This window comes from Populus trichocarpa, chromosome 5, assembly GCF_000002775.5.
Source record: "Populus trichocarpa isolate Nisqually-1 chromosome 5, P.trichocarpa_v4.1, whole genome shotgun sequence".
In the NCBI taxonomy this organism is placed as follows: domain Eukaryota; kingdom Viridiplantae; phylum Streptophyta; class Magnoliopsida; order Malpighiales; family Salicaceae; genus Populus; species Populus trichocarpa.
The window spans coordinates 7,818,156-7,841,194 of NC_037289.2; the positions used below are offsets into that span (position 1 = coordinate 7,818,156).

Consider the following 23,039-nt stretch of genomic DNA (forward strand, 5'->3'; position numbering starts at 1 on the left):
TAATTAAGGTAAGACTAGCAATTGTCTAACCCATTTAATAATTAAGAGCATAGGCCCAAACAACAACAAGAGACAACACACAATCTTCTCAAAATTCAATGACAAAATCATAACATATATACAAGCTTAATGCTAATTACCTGGTCAATTATATCCATCATCTAGATTCCTATCAAGATGTTTAATCAGTATCTATTATCCTCCCGTGAATATCAAAATTAATTGAATGTTGTATTCTGCAGAGAATATTTTTCATCAGGTAGTCCTAAAGACGACATAATACCGCGTGCTAGCATCACTAAACATTAATTAATGATCCAGGAATCATGCAGACAACAAGCATGCAACAAAACAATGCTGTGATTCAGTGAAAGGGAATCATGTTAATGCTTATATTAATACATTTTGAACCTTAATTAAGCTTGGAGTTACCATTTCTAATTTTGTTCATAGCGAATGATCACACACAAAAACTCATGTATTACGTAGAGGTCCTCAAGTTTGCATGGATTATATGCCGTCCGAAGAGAAGACTTAGTCTTTGAATTATGTCATATGGAGAGTGACTCTATAAGATATATACTTGCTTTGTAAATATTGGTCTGCCGGCAATGGTTTCAATTTTTGTGACTAAAAACTGCATCCTTTCCGTCGACAGCGATCTTCCCTCTTCATCAATACTCTCTTTCTCTTCTCTAATCTATCACATTTTAGGGTAATGATGTGTCAAGACTAAAGAAAATGCAAGTAGTGCATCTAAAGCTATCCTAGCTAGCTAGTTTTACAAGGCAAAATTTCTACGCATTCAAGTTAAGATGGCAGCAAAGAGCTACTATTATTTGGCAACCCAACCAACATCATTTCCAAATTCACCAGCACCGCTAATTCATGAGACCAGAATTGCTAATAATAATCGAAGGCATGATAAACATATATGGGGAGCACTGATTATTGGGATTGTAACAATATCAGTTGTTACTTCACTCTGTTTGTTTTTCAGGAGAAGACTCTTTCCAATTTTTTGGCAAAGATACTGGTTACATAAAGGTTAGTGTAAGACAACATTTGCCTTCTATGATCAATGTGAACCTTCTATTTTGTGAACTGATCAGTTGTGTGGTTGTGGAGGATTAGGAAGTTTGAAAGCTGGGACATTATCATTGAGGCGATTTCAGTTGGAGGAGTTAGAGAGGGCTACGAAGAACTTTAGTGATGATAGCTTGTTGGGGTCTGGTGCATTTGCGAATGTCTACAAAGGGACTTTTGAATTGGAGGGTACTGCTCTAGCGATCAAGAGAGACCATGCTGAATCATACCAGAGCACCGAAGAATTTAGAAATGGTAAGCCTGATCAACCTATGCAAGCATGTACAAACTTAAAAGTTTGTGAGGCTCATGAGTTTGAGTGGCTGATCTATCCTTGTGTGTATTCTTTTTTCGAAACAGAAGTGAATCTGCTTTCCAAAGTAAAGCACAGAAACCTTGTTGGCTTGGTCGGATTTTGTGAACAAACTGGTATAGAAATGTTGCATATTGAGTCGTTTTCTTTGTCTTCTGTGCATGTACTAAACGTGTATGTGCTTAACGCTGTCTCAAACAGGAGCAAAAAGAACACAAATGTTGGTTTATGAGTATGTACCAAATGGTTCTTTGCTTGATTACATTACCGGTAAGCTTCAACTTCTTGCTTGTAATACCTGCTTAGCTTTCTTAAATATGTGACGTTTTGTTCCTCATCTGCATGATTTCCTTGCAGGAAAAGGAGGGAGAAGCTTAACTTGGAGGCAAAGAGTAAACATAGCCATTGGAGCAGCTAAGGGTACATGTCCTCTTAATTACTGTCTCTAGAAAATAATAAAACTGAATAGAGTACTAACTATTTATCATGACGTTACTGAAAAATTGCAGGCATAGCTCATTTGCATGATGGGATCAAGCCTAGCATAATCCACCGTGATATAAAACCAAGTAACATTCTAGTAGGAGATGGTTTTGAAGCAAAAGTTTCAGATTTTGGGCTAGTGAAGATGGGACCTATTGGGGATCAATCTTATGTCAGTAGCCAGATCAAAGGAACTCCGGGATACCTTGATCCTGCCTATTGTTCAAGCTGTCATTTAAGTCCTTTTAGTGATGTATACAGCTTTGGAGTCATACTCTTGCAGCTTGTCACTGCCCGGCCTGCAGTTGATTTAACAAGAAATCCATCAAACTACAATATAATTGAATGGGTATGCATAACTAGATATAGAACTCAACAAGATGCAGATCATCATTTTAGCAATGGTTTTAATATTTTTTCTTCATAGTTGAAAATGAGATGATGTATGTTGCTAAAATGCAGGCAAGGCCTAGCTTAGAAAGTGGCAGGGTTGAAGAAATTTTAGATGCTAATCTTCTAACAGATTCCTGCGACATGGAAATGATGCTAAAGATGGGAGAACTTGGTCTGAGATGTGTAGTGAAAAATCCTAAAGACCGGCCTACGATGACCCGGGTGTGGCAAGAGCTAGAAGAGGCCTTATATTTAGCTGATAACTTCGTCGACAAAGAACCTTCAAAGGATTATTGGAGATCATCAAGCAGTTCTCGTAGATCAATGGATCGTGGGCCTCGAAGATCATATGAAAATTCCCAGAGTTTTGTCAGCATAGATGGTGTTGGATTTCAAAGGTTTCACGTTGAGATGGATAGCATCTTTTTTCACAGCACAAGCATGAAGTGTTTAGAGGCTGCTAGTGTCAACATTGACATTGATAAGAACAATTTGAGAGGAATAAGTGAAGAGACAAGCAAAGAAGAGATCAGTTGAACATGTAATTGGTCGTGCTTGAGCTTTAGCAACGCAACTTTCTGTTCATGCCAGTGATACCTCCTTCACTGGAAGGGTTGGGGAGCGGTTTTGGCACATTGTTGATAGCCCTTCTTATATATTTGTCCTGAGATATTTGATTTGTGCTGTGTTAGAATTATGAGATTCTGCCTTTAACAAAGAAAAAGTTAAGTGCAGTTACGTTATTTGAATTCTATGTAATTATTTTACTTTCAGAGCTGAGTTTGTTATTTCAAAACCAATAATCTCTCAAAGGTTGTTGAGAGTTTTAATTCATTCCAAATTCTATGTAAGCCTATATATAGGCATTCGAAATTAATGAAATATATTGATCTTTCTACTCAACTCTGCTATCTTGTATCTGTTGCTTCTATACTTAAACTATAGTTTCTGGAACTTAAGATTTCTATCATGCTGTTCATCAAAATTAGGCAGAGAAGTTTGTAGTCTGCTCAATCTCTTTGACTTTATCTGGTGCTGGAATTTCCTTTTAGTTTTTCCCAAAAATGACAAAGTAGATCTTATGCACTTTGAGCAACCATGGGATGTCCTAGAAGAGGACCGGAAGAATAGCTTAATGTTGCATCATTTCTAGCATTTCCTTAAATTGCCTTCTGCTATCAGAGATGTTTTTTTTTATTGTTAGCCACTTTTCCTTCTTCCTTTTCAAAATGTTTTTTTTTTTAATATATTAAAATAATATTTTTTTTATTTTTAAAATTTATTTCGAAAACACATCAAAATAACCCATAAACACAAAAAAATAATTTAAAACTAAAAAAATAAATTTTTTTCAAAAACATGATTAAATCACAATATCAAACATGGATTAAAACAACTAGCTGTCTACAAGAATATGATACAACTATTTAAGAACCTCACTATGCAATTCCTTTTTTTAGAAACAAAGGATTGGAAAAGCCTGCAAGATTCTCAAAACACTCCAGTAGTTCTATTTTCACCTATTATGCCTTACAACTTGGAGCCCGGGATCCCATCTCTTCCATATAGGATATGTTACTATCATTATTCTCTTCTGTTTTTGCATTTTTCATGTACGTACCGAGATCAGAATACATCTTTACTGTTGCCTTCGAAAACTCAGCCAAGGACTCAAACACTGAAGAAAATCCTCTCTGAAATCCATTTATGGTGATCCCATGTGTCTCTTGCATGCTAGCAAGGTGCTTTCCCTGCTCTTCATCTAGCCTCTTCCTGAACATTTCCAATTGATTTTTCCTTTCAGCTATGTATTCTATGCAGTTACGCGCCGTCAATTTAGATTCCTGCTCAGAAATCTTGGATTCAAGAATCCTCCTCTCTGCTCTCTGGAATGCCAGAGTCCTCCTGTCAAGTTCTTTGGCCAATCCATCAACTTTCCTCTTTTGTTGTTGTTCTTCTCCTTGCTGATTCCATAGGGCATGGATATCCTTTCCAAAGCTCTTCATGGCACAAGTAACAGTCTTACGTGGCAACTTATCTAGGCATGCTAACCAATCATGACAGGTTACTAGCAATGGTGGCCAATTTATTCTATAAGGACGGACTAAAGAGTTGCCACTGGAGCAGAATTCAACTTTTGGAGAAACAAAATGGGATAGCCAACCACCAAGAGCTTCAATGTATGCCTTCTGTGTAGATACATAAGCAGTGAAAGATGAATGCCAATTGTCAAGTTCTGCCTCAAGTTGAAGAGTAGCGAGACGATGAGAGTCATTGGAGAACTTCCCATATGCTGGACAGTTGAAATAATTCACTTCAAGCATTACTCGATTTTGGGTTTCATGGGATTCCAACATCATCTTCCAGTTCCTCATTAGGCTGCATAAGTGGAAGTTTGGATGTCATTACACAACTACTTTGAAACATCCTCTTCTTATGTCCTTCAAAAAAGATCTACTTACCCATGTAGCAGTTCGACAAGTTGTGGCTCCAACTCTTCATCTCTCAATTTCTGGATTCTGTCAGAGATTGATTCCACACTTCGCAGCGCAACTGAGATCCGACTATGCAGGTCATTTGCTTCAGCACATGATTTATCTATCAAGTGGAGGCCCTCTTCAGAAGTATCCTGATTTCTCAAACGAGAGCATTTTCGTACGTAGAGTTTCCTGGTCTGCTCTCCAGCCTGAGCATGTTAAAGGAACTATATTAATGTTAATTGAGTGACATCAAAGCAACAAGCATATGCCTGCAGCATTATAGAACTGATACTTCATTGCAATATATATGAGCGGATAAGGTATTGGTATAAGAAAGCCATATGCCCTTCTAATAAATTTATGAAGATAGCGAACAGGCAACTTGGATTTCAGAGTTGAACATGACCAATGGGATTTGTAATTAACCTTCACTTCCTCATAAAGTTTCTTCTCCCAAGCATATAATCGTCCAAGGGTCAAGGAGTGGCTCCCTGCATCCATCCCATAGTCATCAAATAGATCACTCTTGAGTTCTGTCCACATGGAAGAACTGACAGAGCTAGATGAAAGGAGACTTTTAGAAGAGGAGGACCGAGATGAGAGGGAACGGCTCCAGGTAATTGATCGGGCAAGCTTATTTGAGCTCTCTGCAACCAGAAGATATGAATGAACTGACAAGGTAATTGCCTAGATGGAATTTAAGGAATGTGCAACAGTCAAAGAGGAATTTTGCCTTCTTGTAATTAAATTAAGAATTTCACACAAATTTTAGGAACAATAAGTAAGCAGAATCTGTGCCATTGAAGCAAAGTAACAAGGACGATTATAACAATTTTGAAAACCTAGTTAAAAGTTGAGAGAAACTATAGACGTGTTTACTAGTTAATTCTTTACTCCAAGTAAATGATCACAGCCATACCAAAATATAGACATAAATTGCAATCAATTAAAAACAGAACATCAACAAGCAGAAGAACAAAAGCCTACCTTTGATTTCATCCAAACCAGATAGAAATTGAACCCTATTGGCCTCCAGCATCCTTGAAATTTCCATACCAGAATCATAAGCCTTAACAAAATGGTCCTCAATATCCTTCAATGCTTCCAGCAATTCCCTCCCCTTTGTTGGTGTATCAATCACTCTTAAACCCTTGCTGTCTCCTATTTCAACATTAGCACTATCCCCACTTTTCACATCACTAACCCCACTCTCTTTGCAACCCACATCACCAATTTTCATATCCACTTGTTCATTCTCACTCTTTAATCTCTCGTTTACTTCTTCTAGCTCAGGAATCCCCTCCTTCTCTCTCACAGCCCTGAAATCCTCATCAGAGCTTTGACGAAATCCATTTACCACTTCAGTCCTCACTTCATCAAAAGGGTTAAAAAAATCCCACCCAAATCCCCTCTCTGATGATGGCATTAATGGACTCGCCTCATCATAAAAATGATCACAAACTGCTTCCCCGTCTTCATTGCCATAAAAATGTGAGCAAACCCCTCCTCCATCTTCACTGTCACTTTCTTCTTCAAAATCCTCACTATCACTACATTCTTGAACTTCTTGTTTTTGAGTCTCTAACTTGGGAGACACTAAAGAAACTTTAGAAACCGAGTCTTGACATGAAATAGTCGCATGCGTGGCTTCAGTTGGTCTTTGTTGATGAAAGTTGGAATTGCAAATAAGGGTCTCTTTAGGGTCATTAGTAGAGGAAGTAGAAGGGAAGGTAATAAGGAAAGGAGAATTTGGAGATGAATGTCTAGCAACAAACAACCTTAAAGCCATTGCTACTCCATAAAGAGACTGGTTATATTTACATTGAGCATCTGCAAAAGCATACCTTCTCTCTACAGCGAACTTAAGTAGTCTTTTTCTTTCTCTACACAGCGAGACCACATTGTCTTCTTCATCTTGCTTTGACACTGCACACCCCATTTCACGCCGACAATGTACTGTCTTGTGACAAAAAAAAGAAGAAGAAGAAGAAGAAAGAAACAACCTTGTTTAGTGTAAGAAACTAGAGAAAGATTTCCCTTGGAGGTGCAAAAAATGGTGGATGATGTGGATGATGTTAAGGAAAGCGAGGGCTGTTTGAGACTTGTTTTTTATAAATAGTTTTTTTCTTTAAAATTATTAATATGTATTTTTTTTTTAATTTTTGTTATTTTTAACATCACCATGTTTATATCTATCAAGAACTCTAAAAGACATGGGCTTAATATTTTTTTACAACTAAGAACACTTTAATAAAAAAAACAAGCGTACGTAGTGTTGGAAAAGTGAAAGAGAATCACACAAGCAGATAGTAAAGGATAAAAGCACAATGCAAGGGGTTTGGATTTTAGTAGAAGAAAAGAGAAACAGCTGGGCCAAAGGCGGAGCAAGAGACAAATAGCTAACTAAAGACCTTATTGGCACCAAACCAGTGCATGTTCCATGGAAAATAATGTTGAATTCAGTACTATCCAAACAGAGAAAAATGGCATTGGCATAGCACCGACGATGTCAAGATCTTAAAAGCTCTCTGTTTGCAAGATGGACTGAAAAAGTGAATAGCCCTAAACCCCCCACTTACTCCATTGCCATACATGGAGAGATTTTGCTAGATTTTTGCTGATATTTTTCGCTGGTGTCTTGTTGCCCTAGGCCCATTGAGCGAGTGACTGAGAAGAAAGAAAGATTCGAAGAGTCAAAAGCAATTCTTGCTTTGTGTTTTTCTGTTGTCACAAAGACAAATCATGTCAACTTTTCTCTTCAGGATAATGTGAAAACCACTGCTTGACTAATGTTTAACAAGCGGCCCAATCAATTACGTAGTGTTTGAAAACGCCTTTGGAACACTGTACGGAACATTTTTTTAAAATTAAAAATTTTAAAGTATTTTAATATATTTATAAAAAAATAATCATTCTTCCACAGAGCACACATGAAAAAAGGTTATGCCTATGATCATGGTGAGATTTTGAGGTTGCTGGCTACTCAAAAAGTAAATAAAGATTCAAAGAACCTTATAGTGATATATTTTTGGTGGGGTTTTGTCATAAATTCACGACAACTGTGTTCATGTAAATACATAATAGCCCAATTATTTTTCCTTTTGAACATGAAAGAGACATTCCAAGCACAAGTGCAAGAATGGTAAAAGCAGTTCGAGTGGTAAAAGCACCTTGCATAGCTCAAGAGTAATCAACATGATTAGCTTTATTTTTTATTTTATTTCCTTTATATTTCTCTTATTGGTCAAGTGTGAAGCCTTAAAGACTGAAAGCTTTTTTTTACTGCAAATCTAAAAAAAATACTCCCAACTATGCAAATACATGCATTTTTAATTTTTCTAGATTGCTAATACATGTGTTCTTGATTCTTAAGTTTAGTATGGATCTCAAATATTTAAAGAATTAGTTTTAGATTGAGTTTTGATGTTATTGTTGGCTGATAATAGAACCGCGGTTTTGAGTTAAAATTTTATACATGTTCTTAATGATTTAGGGTTATTTGTTAGTGTTTTTTATTCAAACATGTTTGTTTATGTTAATATGGTTTATTGGGGCTAAGAGAGCTTATTTTGGAGGTCTAAAATGTTTTTTTTTTGTTTGACAGTGTATGCTGGGTTTTCTGGGTAACCTGGGATCATGTTTTTCATGTTCATCCGAAGAACATTGTCTTGAGTGCTAGTTTTATATCTCATTTTGATTTGATTTTGGTTTCTGCAAGTTTGTATATTATCATTAGTAAATAATCTAGAGTTTTCATGCATCAATAGCGTGTTTTTATGGGTTTTAATCTCAAGGTTTAGGTTTTGAACCGAAACCTATTTTTAACAAAAATTATGATGTTTGAGTACGAGTCGAAGCAAATAGATACTTGATTTTTGATATATGCTTGATTGCGAATAAAACATTGCCTTTTATTGCTTGAAATTTGGTCTAGTTTGATGTTTACGTTGTTGGGTTTGAATTTAAATGTTCTTTATTGTTTTTCATGATCTTCGTTTTTCTTGGTTTTTGATCTTTTTTGTTAGAAAAAATTGTGTTTTTTGTGTTTTATTTTAGTTTTGATCCATTTTTGGTTAATGGTTTATTTTGGTTTCGTTTTTGGGTTAAACCTTAGTTTTTTATTCAATTCATGGTTGAACTAGTGTTTTCAGGTTGACCCGATCAGGTTAAAATTGTGTCAAATACTTAAGGATTTGTTTGGTTTGCTACTGTTTTAATAAAAATGATTTTGGCTTCAAGGTGTGTTTGGCAAACACGTCCTTAAACCTGTTTAGACAATTTTATTTTAAACAAAAATATGGTTTTACCAAACATGGTCCTAAAAAAATTCTTTTAAAAATCAAAGAATGATTTTTGCTTGTTGCATACGGCCCAATTCTGATAAAAAAACACATTTGTATTTATAAAAAAAGATAAAGAAAAATATTTTTTAGCATGGTTTTAGAAAATACCTGTGTTGATTTTTCTTTACATTTTTTTTTGGGAATTTACAATAAATTTGTAAAATTCATTAAGAATTTGACCTATATTTCAATAATTCTAAAAAAAATTAATTCATGAAAATTAATGGTCAACATCCTGGTATATAGACTGATATTTAAATACCAAGAGGTGACTAGAAAATTTTCAGAATTGTTTTTAACAACAATATATAAGTTGTAGAGAATTCTTTTGCCTTCCAGAATAGGTAAACCATGGATAGATTTATTTATGGGAGTAAATTTTTATTATGAGTCATAGATAGATAATTGGTTAGGAACTTATCAAAACCTTTAAACCATATTTAGACCATACAATGCAGCTTACCTTAAGTAAGATGTGCTAGGGCTAATACATTTTCTAGCCACAATCAGTCTCTTACCCTTATAATTTTTTATAAGACCAGTATACTCGGATCTCCTAGTAACCCTGAATCAAACAACTAGATGGTTACTCCTTGACCCCCGACTCCGCATTCGCCACCCTCCCACATGTGACATGTAGTATTTGGTATTATGGTATTGATTGTTTTTCAAAAAGCTTTTTGTTTGAAAATACGTTAAAATAATATTTTTAAAAAAATTTATTTTTGACATCAGTACATCGAGATGATCCAAAATTATAAAAAAAATAATTTGAAGTAAACAAATTTTTAAATTTTTAAAAGCGCTCTTTAAACGCGAAAACAAATACACTCGTAGGGCCTATTTGAGAGTATGGTAAATGTTGCATTTCAAAGTATTTTTTATTTAAAAATACATCAAAATCATATATTTTTTTAAAATATATTTTTAATATCATATCACAATCTAAAAACATAAAAATAAAAGAAAAAAAATCAAAATTTATCAGAAGCAACGTATCATTCATACCCTTAATCTATCTCACTTGTGACTTTAAAATTATAGATATCATGATAATTGCGGGTCATGATTATCTTAGAAAAATATTATCTATAACTCACTAAACCATCCTATTTTTCTAATTAAATTTTAAACAGTGTTATTTTATTACTGTGCTACTTTGAAAGAAAAAAAAAAGCCACCAAATATTAGTCTGGCAGGCAGAAAATGGCGGAACAGTTCGACAAGAGAGAATAATGGGTGTGGGGGTGGGGCTATAGATGTATTGAGAATTGTGCCACTTGAAAGTGAAACGAAGGGACAATTTAGTGATGGTGTAGGGTCTCTTCTAGATTAATGTGAATCTGCTTTGGCTGTTGAATAATAATAATTAAATAAAACAGCCCAATAGGGCAAGCAGTAAATAAGTTTGTCTGCTGCTATTAAAGTTCGCAAGTGGAGAACCACTGCCAGTGGCCGGACAGTGTGAAGGTCTGGTCTCCGTCGCAGTTTGGTAAATGCCATGCATTTGCAGGGGTATATTAATTTAAGGAGAAGCACCTTTCTGGTCACTGTTTGCCACCACATCCCATGAAGTAAGTTGGAAAATCATTTTCTTCATCCTCTGCTTTCCCTTTTTCTTTTTCTTCCTTTTTTTTTAAACATGATTGTAGAATATCTCGGTATTAGATCCATCCGCCTCAAACAAGACTTGTAAAATTAATTTTTGAATAGTTTTTATATTTTAAGTTCATTTTCATAATTGATGACCCTTTTAATTGTTATAATATATTGTTTATATGAATTAACCCATCAAATATATATTTTACAAACCTATGAAAAAATATATTGTATAGATTTATTGTGGGTTTTTTAATGCATTCACGAAACACAGCAATCACAGCCGTTATTTTATTATGATCCCGCACGATTGTCATGACCAGATCCTACCGGTTCATGGTGCTGACTTCTCTTCGGAGTTGGAACGGAATCTGATGCCTGATTCATTCATTTGTCTGACAACTAACCATCCAAGTGGACGGAGAACCTTCACTGCAACAAGGGGGGTCGATTCCAGTTTTGTTTTTTTAGGGCATTCTGTAGATTTGGCCATGGAGGAGTCATTATTGATGTCATTAATTTCTGGATTAAATGCACTCACCTGCCCCTCTCCATGCTTCTCCGTTCTCAGACACATGATTTTGCCAGCCTTCAGTTCCATAATTCCCAGGTATTTACAAAGAAAAAGGAAGGGAGTGCCGGGGGCGAATTCAATGATTGATGGGCTAAATGCGTGTCAGGATAGAGCCTAACAGTTTCCCAAGTCACAGAATACAAGAGTCGGCTACTGCTCACAATGTCAATGGAAGCAGAACATGCAAAACGCAGGTACATATGCTTTGGGGCATCTGTTTCACATAATTTACAGAAACAACAAAGGCTCCAAGATGAAGAGCGGGAAAGAGGGTACATTGAATGCATCAAGAAGTTTGTCCTCAAGAAGGAACCTTCCATGTCAACTTTGCACCTCGATTTCCCCAATTCTTTCCTCTTCTTTCAGCTCGTGTGCTCAGAAACGAAACAAAATACATGTCCCCAGTTAAGATGTTACATTGTACATTAAAAAATTAATTTAAGGATATCACCTCCTCTTCACTCCATCTCTTGAAAATCGCAGCAGATGCCATCATGGAAGTTCCGAGAAGGTTCAGCCCATGGTATAACAGTATTATGTGCCAGCTTTCTTTAAGTGCTATTAATCTCCATTGGAGTGGCACAGGGGACTAGGGTTTTTGCAGGTAGGTGAATCCCACCTCCCCTGACAGAGACAGAAGGCCCTTTGACTGTGCTAGCTCTGCTCACAAGATTTGCATCAAGAAATACAACTGCTACTGTGATGTCATCATGGAAATGCCGACGGACACCACGGTCAATTTTCTTCAAGTCCGAGTATCTCATTTCTCTTTTCTTAGCAGCTTCTTGCAATGCAGCTTTTATGAGCCTTCGAGCAATTCCCTGTACATAGATTAGGCGACCACTGGATTACAATTTTTGCCTTGAGATTTCCTTACATAGCACTTAATATGACTGCTGTCGTCAGAAATCATTCAATTCCAACAATGAAATGCTTGCCCCTCAAGTCGCATGCCAATTTCAAAATTCTACAATAAAGGAGGCAGAGAGTGTGCAATAGCAAGCTGATGCATAATTCGTGCCAAAACTCCTAAAAATTAAAGTACATCAATTGAAATGCATGTGCAAAAAAATTTCTCCCGCACACTAGTTAAAAGAAAAGATTGATGCAATTAAGGACAAAATAAATTCAGGCGAGAAGCATGTATATTGGTTCACATGGAAATGCGGTAAGCAAAGGACAACAAAATAAATTCCACAATCTTTTTTGGCAGATAAAAAGGAAAGAAAATTCATTTCTAGGCAGCATTTGTTAATCTCCAGTTTATGCTTGAATAAATTCTTACATTGCGGGGATGATTTTGAACTATATCAACTGCTTCTTGATTGCTAAGGTGCTCCCACAGCCCATCAGAAGCAAATATCAGAAACTGATCATGAGGTTGAAGTTCATGCACAGAAATTGAAGGTTCAGAGCTTAAAATAGGCCTCTTAAAAGGTTCACGAAGACGGAACTTTGCATACAGCGGCGCTCTGTTGAATTCAGCCTTCTTTAGATATACATCGCCAATAGATCTAGAAATCTGCGGTATATTAGTCACAATATGATACCACGTTAAGATCCACATTAGAAACTGAATTATAGTACTTCATAGCCATTGTGAAAACACAAAACTATGATTGCAATTGACAGACATTGGCAAAAGTCTTTATTTTTTCAGTATGGTCAACATGGTATATATTTATTTTACTTCATTCCAAGTTAGGACCAACATTCATGGAACCCTAAATATTTACTTGGAAATCAATGTCCTCATTATAGAGAAACTACTTCAATGTTGTGTTTTCTACAAGTACCATCAATCAATCTGATTTGTTATTGCATCAAGGCACTACCATGTCTGAAAGCTTTCCACCTGTTCAGAACCTAAATTCTAAAGCATGCGATTTTTTATATCTTCCATCATGTGGAATCAATGATAAACATAGAACTCCATCCCACCCAAAGCCTCCGTTCTTTTGCAGCCATGCTAAGATGGCTTCAATCCACCTCATGTTAGCTTAGCAATTTACTGTAGAAGGGTAAAAAAGACAGCAAAAACCAAAATCTACATCTCCCCAAGATTATTAGGCAAAACATGAACCTCTTACAGATCCATCAGCACCCAGATAACACTTGTCAGATAATTCTACAGCATAATTTGACTTGCTCCAAATGCAGGCAAGTATTCCATCCATTTATCATAAATGCGACCAGGCACCATGAATTCTAAACAAGGGAACATAAATTCCATAACCTTGTGTACCTTAGAATTCTAAAGCCCAAAAAAGTCATTTGATGCAACCACATTTAACAAGAAGGGCATACACAACAAGTTCAATCTATTTCCAATGCTTCATAGCATTCATGCATCTAATTCTTGCTTTGAATTTTACGATAACACAAGATACCAACAAAGTAGTAAAGTATAAAGGCTAGCCATTTAAAACATCTACAACAATACCCATGCAACAAATTTACCTGTATCAAGCCCTTCACACGCCATACGTTATGCTTCAAAACCACAATTTGTGAATCATCAGGATGCAAAGAATGCATCTCCTGTCTGACAGATTCTATTGCCACATTATGCTCTGATGACAGCTGGATGGCAAGAACCTCTCCAGTTGCCTTGACAAGCCTCCCAAGGACAGCTCGGGAATCACCAAGGTTGGCAATGTAGAGGATACCGCCACAAATCACGGCCACTAGACAGCAAGATCCAACAGCTGCAATTTGAGGTTTCATAGGCCACTGCTTGGTGACAAGAGAAAGAAATCCCTCTTCAGTTGCTTGGTATGCTTTCCGAATCACATCCACAGACATGGATTGTTGTTCAGAGGTGAATCCTGCAAGATTAAGCCCATCACCAGAAAGAAGATAAGAATCCCAACCTTAAACCACCCAATTGAAACATGAATACTATCATCCACTGAATGATTACAGGGCTTATGTTGAACTTAAGGCATCAAATGAAATTCCAAAATAACAGATCGAACCAAAAGACAATCCAGTTTATATACTCAAGACCGATCCCATGCCAAGCTCACAAGGATTAGGTTTCTTACTCTTTAGATGCTGGAAGAGATGATCATTGACATAACGTGATGTCTCCGGCCCACCATGACCATCATATATTCCCACAAACGTGCCATAAGGACCAGAATCAAGAGTGCTCAACGGACCTGACTCAATCTGACTTTGATCCTCAAGTAAATTATTGGCCTGCACAACAGCCATAGAGAATTCACCATTCATATGCTGTCCGGTGTCTTTGTACCAAAGTAGCCCATCTTGCCGGCCAGCTGCTTCCGAACCTGTGTGAACGTAACGGTCCGAGGATGGCAGCCAGCAGGCCCTCAAAAAGTTTATCAACCTTGATAACATCCCTCATCTCACCAGGGCCAGCCTCCAATTCCTCCACATCCAAATTGGATGCAATAACACTACCTCCAATAAATCTCACCAGTCGCCCTCCTGCACACCAAACAATTCATGTCACAGACTATAAGAAGGCCAAAACTTGGAAGCATACATAAGCAAAACCAACACTGTAATTGAATCCAATCAAAACAATTATAAAACGAATTCAACTTCCATCCTAAATTTTGCAACAAGGTCTGAAATCAAAACCCCTTGTCCATCTGTTCTTAAATACCAAACAACCTCGACACTTATTCTAATACTGCCCAAAAAACCACATAAGAACAAAAACATGAAGTTCAGCCAAAAAAAATCAAAAGGGTCAAATCTAACTCGACATTCCATACATCAAAGTTGAACCTTTTCAAAGATTTGGCTGCATAGACAAAAAAAAAAAAAAAGAAGCAACTTTCAAGAACTCAACAAAGAAAAAAGATTGAAGTAAAACAAGTACCATTTACATGAAGTACGAAACATACATAAAAATAGGTGATAAAATAGCAATAATAATACAAAACTCACAGTAAAAATTAGCTCTCTCAATACAGTTTCTGGTCACCTACTGAATTAAACAAGATGAAAGGATGGAGATCTAATGTAAACAAAACAATACATGTGGGTTAGATCTAAAGATCCATCAAAACAATAAAAACAAACAAGAAGGCTGTCTGTTTTTTTTCACTGAAAACACTAAAGTTTCAATCTTTTCGGTTCTTTTTGCGAGATAATTGAAAGAAGCGGTGATAGAAAGGTGGGTTTTTTTTTCCTTTTGCTCTTTCAATTTCCGCGTGCGAAGATTGAATTTGAAAGAAGTGGAGAAAAAAACTTCGCTTTGTTCTTCTGAAGTAGACAAAAGCCTCCCTATAAAAGAAAACAGAACAAATTGATGGCTATAAAAGCCAGCAATGCATCTGGCAACCATGGGCTCCACATATATAACAAAAGAAAAATAGAAAGACAATTTCGTTTGATATTGTTTGAAATCGTTTTCCGGATTGTTTTTTTTTTAAGTATTTTTTTTAATTGTATTAAAATAATGATTTTTTGTTTTTAAAATTTTATTTTTAATATTAATATACTAAAATAATCGAAAGATATAAAATAATAAATAATCGAAGATATAAAAATTAATAAAAAAATCAAAATTTTAAGAAGTGGGCTGAATTCCAAAAAACAAATGTTCCCTTTATTAATCACTAATGAATTATACGTGGTGTTTTTTATTTTTATATTTGGCAGAAATTAGAAACCGATTATTTTTCTTGTGTTCCTTGTTTTTCTGGTACAAAAGATTTTTTTTTCTTATGTTTTATTAGGACAAGAATCTGCGTATTTCTAAAAAATTGAATCATTTATTATTTATTTTGTACTATTATTTGTTATGAAATTTAAAATAATATATTGTTTTGTAAAATTTTAGGTTACACACAAATGTAATTTCTTATTGCTGCACTATGAATATAAAAAAATTGGAGCTATCATGGATTAAATTGTGCTTCACCGGTAATAACCTGTTTGATATTGTTATAACGGTTATTTTTTAAAGATTTTTGTTTGAAAATATATTGAAATAATATTTTTTATTTTTTAAAATTTATTTTTAACATTAATACATTAAAACGATCTGAAAACACTAAAACAATTAATTTTTTAAAAAACTATTTAAAAAAAAACTCTTTTAAAACATTAAAAAAAATCAAAAGAAAAAAATGCACTTCCTATCACATAAAAACTACTTTAAGAATGCACATACAACAAAAAATTTAAAAGAAGAAAAAGGTTCATATTGGATAGTATCGATTCCTTCTATGCACCTATACAGAGTGATTGTGAAAATTTTGAACTCATGAATTTTGATTTTCATCGTCAAGTCCCTTTGATGTCAAGATTGTGTTTCTTAAGGAGATTATAGTTGTTTTTTTAAAGTATTTTTTATTTAAAAATATATTATTTATTTTTTAAATTTAATTTTTTATATTAATACATCCAAACAGTAAAAAAAAATTAATTTGAAGTATTTCAGCATTCCAAACACTACCTAAATTAATCTTTCATTTTTTTTAAAAAAAAAGGATTCTTGATTACCTGAAATTGTTTAGAAATCCAAATCATTCTACTGTCCTAGAAAAGAAGTAAGAAATTACAAGATCAATTAATTCTCGAGGAGAAGGCAAGGGAGAATAACACAAGTTTACTTCATTTACAAATTACAAACCAAAAGAGAAAAAAAAAAAAAAACTAAATTGATTACGTGCGAGCGAGCACATAATTTTTTTCCAACGAATTTCTTCGGGACAATTGCATTGACCACGGTGGATGGATAGCTAAAAACAAAAATCTCTTTTTCCATCAGAAAAACGAGAAAATCTTGAATCGCCATTTTCTGCTGTATGGATTCACACTCTTGTTGACTTCCCAACACATAAGTTTTGGATCGAACCTCCGTACTTCGAGTTGTGAACATAAACATTTTGGCAATTTTCAGCGCACAAGCAATGCCAAGATTTTTCCATATCTTTTCATAGCTAATTACAAGTAGACACTTCAACAATGCATCTAAATTTACGTTGTAAATACAGTTCGAGTCCCACAAATCTCAGATCACTGTAGATTTACATGGTCGTTAACTTCAAGACCTGTAGAATTAATCGAATGCGCGCAAACTGGTCTGAACATCCATGTTAATCTAAAAAAATATCTACAGTATACCAAGAAAAAAATCATTTCTAAGTATTTCCGCCATCTCATCTCCCGTTTAATAAATTCTAAAAGAAATTATCTTTTCTTTTTAAATTAATTAGCACATAAATAAAAACTAAGTATTTTCTAAATGATTTTAAAATATAGTCCCTCGTCTCATAAATTCCTTTAACATAACGAAAATATTCAATTTTCTTAGATAAGGACTCTAAAACTCGTAAAATATAAAAGAGGGAATAAATCCTTTTTTAAGCATCTGCCCTATTGAAGTTAATTCTCTAAATGCATCGAATCCAAGCATATTTTAGACATAATTAGAGAGAGATTGGTTTTTAGTACAAAAAAAAAAAGTCCCAAAAAACCATTAGTCAACATAAAAAGAAGAAAATTCGAGAAATTCAATATCTTGCGTGTAGTTTGATTATTCGCTCCTCCAATTTTTTACTCTATCCAATTTCAATATGACATGCATGCTTACGTGTCCAATTTCGAGGGTCGAAGACACACGTGTCTATGCATGTTCTCAAGCAAGTGGCAGACGTTTTATGAATTAGTTTAGCCAAAATCTGATTGACCCACATGCTCAAAGTCTTGTATATGCTTTTCTTTTCCTCTTTTTTTGTTTTTTCTTTTCTTTCTCTTGTCAAAGCATGCGCTGAAATTATGGTTTACACCTCTTGGAAGTTTTTTGTATTCCGATTCAGCACAAAATACCTCGATTCACAAGTATAAAAACAGAGGTTAATTTTTGTTTGATCGTGAATATTTGGATCAGCTTGCATGTATTTTAATTAATTTTACATTATTTTTCTTGTAGATCAATATTTTCTTTACGTCATAGAATAAAAAAACTTGTATAAAAACATTTTTGATATGGATTAGTGTTGATAATTGATGGATGATTTGTGATATTACGCTGTTGTAGGTTGATTTTTTAATGATGTGAAGGCGGTGCAAGTATTCTGAAAAATACAAGATTCTTAATAATAATTTGATTATTGATTTTAATAAAATTAATTAAGATAGTAAATAAAGTTAAAAAAACTAGTAACAAAAAAAAAGTAAAAAAAAAACTACCAACTTATTAATTTAATGACATGATTATCAAGAAAAAACAAAAGAAAAAAAAGATTTTTTTAAAATAAGGGTAGGCGTACTATTCATCGAGCATTAGCTGCTTGATTAACAAAATCTTACATAAATGAGGATCATTTAGATAATGATGGCAAAGTTGACAAAAAGGTGCAACATGGATTAAAAGATTGTTAACATAAACATAATAAATTATGATTTCGAGGTTACCGCTTTATGGTGTGCATTAAAATGGCTGAAGTAGAGGTGATAGTGACCGCAGCGAGGTGGGGGTCTGCCATAGGTGTAGTATAAAAAAAGAAGCGGATAGCCTGCTTGCTTGGGGCAGCACAAACGGTACGGTGGCTATTTGCCCAGCCTGTCCGGCCCCTATTTTCAGGCCCTCGGTAAATTGCTCTCTTCCTGGCCATCATAGGATTGAAATCCCGTGTAAATTCTCAGAAAATTAAGTGATAGAATTATTATTTACAAGAAAGTTAAGATGATTATGTACTCTCTTATACTTGCGCTTGAATTATCAGTGTGACACTACATTTTTCACTAATATTTCTCCCGCAAACTTGTTTTCTCAAAAGATGTTTACTTTCTTGCCAATGACTCTAACACCATCTTGATTCCTCGGAGAGCACCGAGCTTTTTCGCCAATTACCTGCTAATGCTAACCTTACCTACCAATGTCACAACAACTTATTTTTTCAGGTTACAAGGGAAAAAAAATATTTTTTTCAACATTATTTTACTCTCTATGAGGTAAGATCATGTGATTAAGATGTATAAATATCTCAGATCATTAGATAAACACACGAGTTTATTCAAGAATATCACGCATAACATAAATGAATACATAATCATCATAATAGCCACTCTTTTAAGCTCTCGATCTCTTTGTTATACTTGTCATCCCTCTTAAAATTCACTGATTTAAGCATCAGATAGTTCCATGTTTCAATAGGATTTGTTTTATAAGGAAAACCAAGTTTGTTCAAACCTAAATACTTCAACCCAAGACATAATTGTGGGAATTCCAAATCAAATCTGAAGTTTTTGTGACTTCATCAATAATGTTTTATGTGAAAAACTAAACAAAAGCTAATTTATTCTCATTTCACACCTCACCAAAAGTTCTTTCCATAAATAATGACTTAGAAACTCCATGACATGAGAGTAAACGATCTCTCTATCACACAAGTACACTAGTTACTCTAATTCTTCATCAAATCTTTCTTTAAATGAAAGTGCTCACTAAAGTCATTCTAGCTACATAATAATAGCTTTGCATCCCTCCTCGACAGGTGACACAACACCTATTCCATTACACACACCACTAAGTGATCCTGGTATGATATGAGATCTATAACTTTACAAGCTCTTAAGAATGAACATTGCCCCCACCAAGTGAGAAAATCTTTATTTTTCTGTAAGATAACATTATGTGACTGAGATGTATAAATATCTCAGATCATTAGATAAACACACGACTTTATTTAAAAAAATCATGCATGACATAAGTGAACACATAATCATCATAATAGCCACTCTCTTAAGTTCTCGATCTCTTGGTTACACTTATCATCTCTCTTATAATTCACTGATTTAAGCATCAGATAGTTTCATGTTTCAATAGGACTTGTTTTACAAGGAATACCAAGCTTAGAGATAAAGCCCATGTTCAAACCTAAGTACTTCAACCCAAGACATAGTTGTGGGAATTCCAAATCCAAAAGTTTTTATGACTTCATCAATAATGCTTTATGTGAAAAACTAAACAAAAGCTAGTTTATTTTCATTTCACACCTCACCAAAAGTTCTTTCCATAAATAATGACTTAGAAACTCCATGACATGAGAGTAAACGATCTCTCTATCACAAGTACACTAGCTACTCTAATTCCTCATCAAATCTTCCTTAAAATGAAAGTGCTCACTAAAGTCAATCTAGCTACATAATAATAGCTTTACATCCCTCCTCGACAGGTGACACAACACCTATTCCATTACACACACCACTAAGTGATCCTGGTATGATATGAGATCTATAACTTTACAAGCTCTTAAGAATGAACATTGCCCTCACCAACTGAGAAAATCTTTATTTTTTCGTATAGTGCTATACACTCATCTCTCTAAAAATTGTGTGTCTATAAAGGTAAATTTATATAACTACAACGGACTTACAACTCTAGAGAACGCATATAAAATGTAGAAGCATCCCAGAGCTTGTAGCAAAAGATGTCAACATTACATGTAAAATCTTTCTAACAACATTATGTGGATTTTCTTGGGTATGTTACCATAGTCTATAGCCTAACACCATAATTAACTTTCATGATCTCACTGCCAAACTCATCTCCCATTTTAGTACAAGCATACTAGTTAAAAAAAGTACAATTAAGCTCTTCACTTTCACACAATTAGAAGATGAGAGAACCAAATAATATCTTTAAGGTTTTATTAAGGAAATGCTTAATATGAAAAGTCTCTCAAACCTATTGCCACTGATTCCTTAATTAGTGGAGTTTAAAATTATTTCTTATGGGAATAATTGTACATTTTTCCTAACCAAACTTTTCTCAAATTGAAACAGGATATGAAAAGTCATATTCAAGTAGAAGAAGAAAGTGTGACTAGGCAAGAATACCCTTGTTTATAAAAATAGAGAGTAGAGTCTCCCAAGCACTATTGATCTCTAGTAGCCCTAAGGCATCAAAAAATAATACTAAACAATCAATTTGTGATCGACTGATGCTCATTGAGCTCATAACCATATCTCTGACCACCATGTATATTGAAGTATTGACTTCTATCAAGGAAAAAAATTCATATGAGATCCATTTATTTTAAGGTTCAGCATGGATACAAGGAACTCCAACAAATTTGTTTTTTTCACAACGACAACAAGAATGATACCAAGAACTTTCATGCCCTAAAAAAAGAGATAAAATGATTAATTATCAAGGGTTATCTCCAACAGTTTATAAGGAAATAAATACAACTTGAACAAAAAAAAAGAGGTTGATGTATCCTAGGATGTCTTGTCCAAGATTAGATAGGTTTCAAGGATTGTATCTCTATTTATTTAAGAAAATATTTTAAACTTTTTAATAAACAAATCAATATTGTCTCTCTAAGTAATCTCCATAAGTTTTTCTTCATAAAGTTGTTTATCTTCATATCTTCACTGAAATCTTTGTTTCTTCAACAAGAATCTTCATATCTTAAAATGAAATCTACTTGTCTTCAATAAAATCTTCATGTCTCCAAACAAAATCTCTATGTGTCCCACAAATCTTCACGTCTTTAAATAATGAGCTTTCTAAACTTTTATTGTGACAATGTTTTCATTGATTTTCCATTGTTATTTGCATAATTTTTACTATGACATAACTTTCAAGATCATTAAAAAAAACTATTCTCCACATAATACATGTTTACATGAGTAATATCCCACATCGGCGGGTGAGGAGTTGGCAGCTGATCTTATTAGTAGTGCTGGTTACTAACTTGTTAGATGTGTTTTGGGGCCATGCGTGGCTACCAAGAACAAAGTCGTGAGGCCCGTGGGCCAAAGCGGATAATATATGGCAGGTTAAGCCAGGCTGTTACATTTGGTATCAGAACCGGCTTCACTGGCTGTCTGGTTGTGTTGACGGGGTCGTCGAGCTTCTTAAAGGGGTGGATTGTAATATCCCATATTGGCGGGTGAGGAGTTGACAGCTGACCTTATTAGTAGTGTTGGTTACTAACTTGTTAGACGCATTTTAGGGCCATGCGTGGCTACAAAGAACAAAGTCGTAAGGCCCGTGGGCTAAAGAGGACAATATCTAGCAGGTTGGGCCTAACTGTTACAACATGCATAGCCGAAAAAAACATGGAAACAAAAGCACATTAACATTCTTGTCTTTTCAAAACTTTGGCATGTGAGAAATGCTAGCTCTTTTATCCCTCTCACACATTGGCATACAACAAACTTTACTTATGGGTCATGAAAAAAAATGCCAAAAAGGCTAACTCATTCATGGGTTGAAACCATACAAACCTAAGGATAATGTAGTCTCTCTCATACACGGTAAGAAGGTCATGCTAACATATTATGCTTTGATCAAGTGTTTCAGATATCAATTGTTTTAAAAACTAGGGAGGTAAAACATAGTATAAGTAAAAAAAGTGACAACCTTGTTGTTTGGGGGCAGCCTAAACCATAAGATGATTGTCCATTTAGCCTATCTAACCCTGTCTTTTAATCTCTCAATAAATTGTGCTTCTTTCTAACCACTGTAGGAATGCATCCAATCCTATGTAGATTCTAAAGAAGTCCAGCGACTAGCATATGCCATAATATAGAGTTACTATCTCTAAGAATGTTAGTATGATGCATATTCTCCTATACTTTCACATGAATAATCAATGTGGTGCTACATTTCTTGCTAATAACTATCTTTCCTAACCTATATTATCATAGAACACTATCTTTCTCGCTAATGGTATCTTTCCTAACTTGTCTTCTCGTAGGGTGCTTATTTTTCTCGCTAACCTGTCTTTTTAGAAGGCACCTACGTTTCTCATCAGTGATTTCTT

At 34.6% G+C, this 23,039-nt stretch overlaps 3 protein-coding genes across 3 annotated transcripts; 1 reads left to right on the forward strand and 2 right to left on the reverse strand.

Moving 5' to 3' along the window:
* Positions 1 to 555: 555 nt before the first annotated feature.
* Positions 556 to 3,178, forward strand: LOC18099135 (probable serine/threonine-protein kinase PBL28). Its single transcript, XM_024601446.2, has 7 exons — positions 556 to 1,047; positions 1,135 to 1,341; positions 1,447 to 1,515; positions 1,601 to 1,669; positions 1,757 to 1,819; positions 1,909 to 2,231; positions 2,345 to 3,178. Exons 1-7 carry the CDS (start codon positions 816 to 818, stop codon positions 2,810 to 2,812), a joined length of 1,431 nt encoding a protein of 476 aa, XP_024457214.1. The 5' UTR covers positions 556 to 815; the 3' UTR covers positions 2,813 to 3,178.
* A 460-nt stretch (positions 3,179 to 3,638) lies between these two features.
* LOC18099136 (protein ALTERED PHOSPHATE STARVATION RESPONSE 1) lies at positions 3,639 to 7,322 on the reverse strand. Its single transcript, XM_006382983.3, has 4 exons — positions 5,743 to 7,322; positions 5,182 to 5,402; positions 4,738 to 4,961; positions 3,639 to 4,654 (listed from the first exon to the last, which is right to left on the reverse strand). Exons 1-4 carry the CDS (start codon positions 6,692 to 6,694, stop codon positions 3,799 to 3,801), a joined length of 2,253 nt encoding a protein of 750 aa, XP_006383045.1. The 5' UTR covers positions 6,695 to 7,322; the 3' UTR covers positions 3,639 to 3,798.
* Positions 7,323 to 11,440: 4,118 nt separating this feature from the next.
* LOC18099137 (probable protein phosphatase 2C 46) lies at positions 11,441 to 15,561 on the reverse strand. Its single transcript, XM_006382984.3, has 5 exons — positions 15,196 to 15,561; positions 14,319 to 14,727; positions 13,732 to 14,099; positions 12,557 to 12,793; positions 11,441 to 12,092 (listed from the first exon to the last, which is right to left on the reverse strand). The coding sequence occupies exons 2-5, from the start codon at positions 14,635 to 14,637 to the stop codon at positions 11,823 to 11,825; spliced, it is 1,194 nt and encodes a 397-aa protein (XP_006383046.1). The 5' UTR covers positions 14,638 to 14,727; positions 15,196 to 15,561; the 3' UTR covers positions 11,441 to 11,822.
* Positions 15,562 to 23,039: the final 7,478 nt, after the last annotated feature.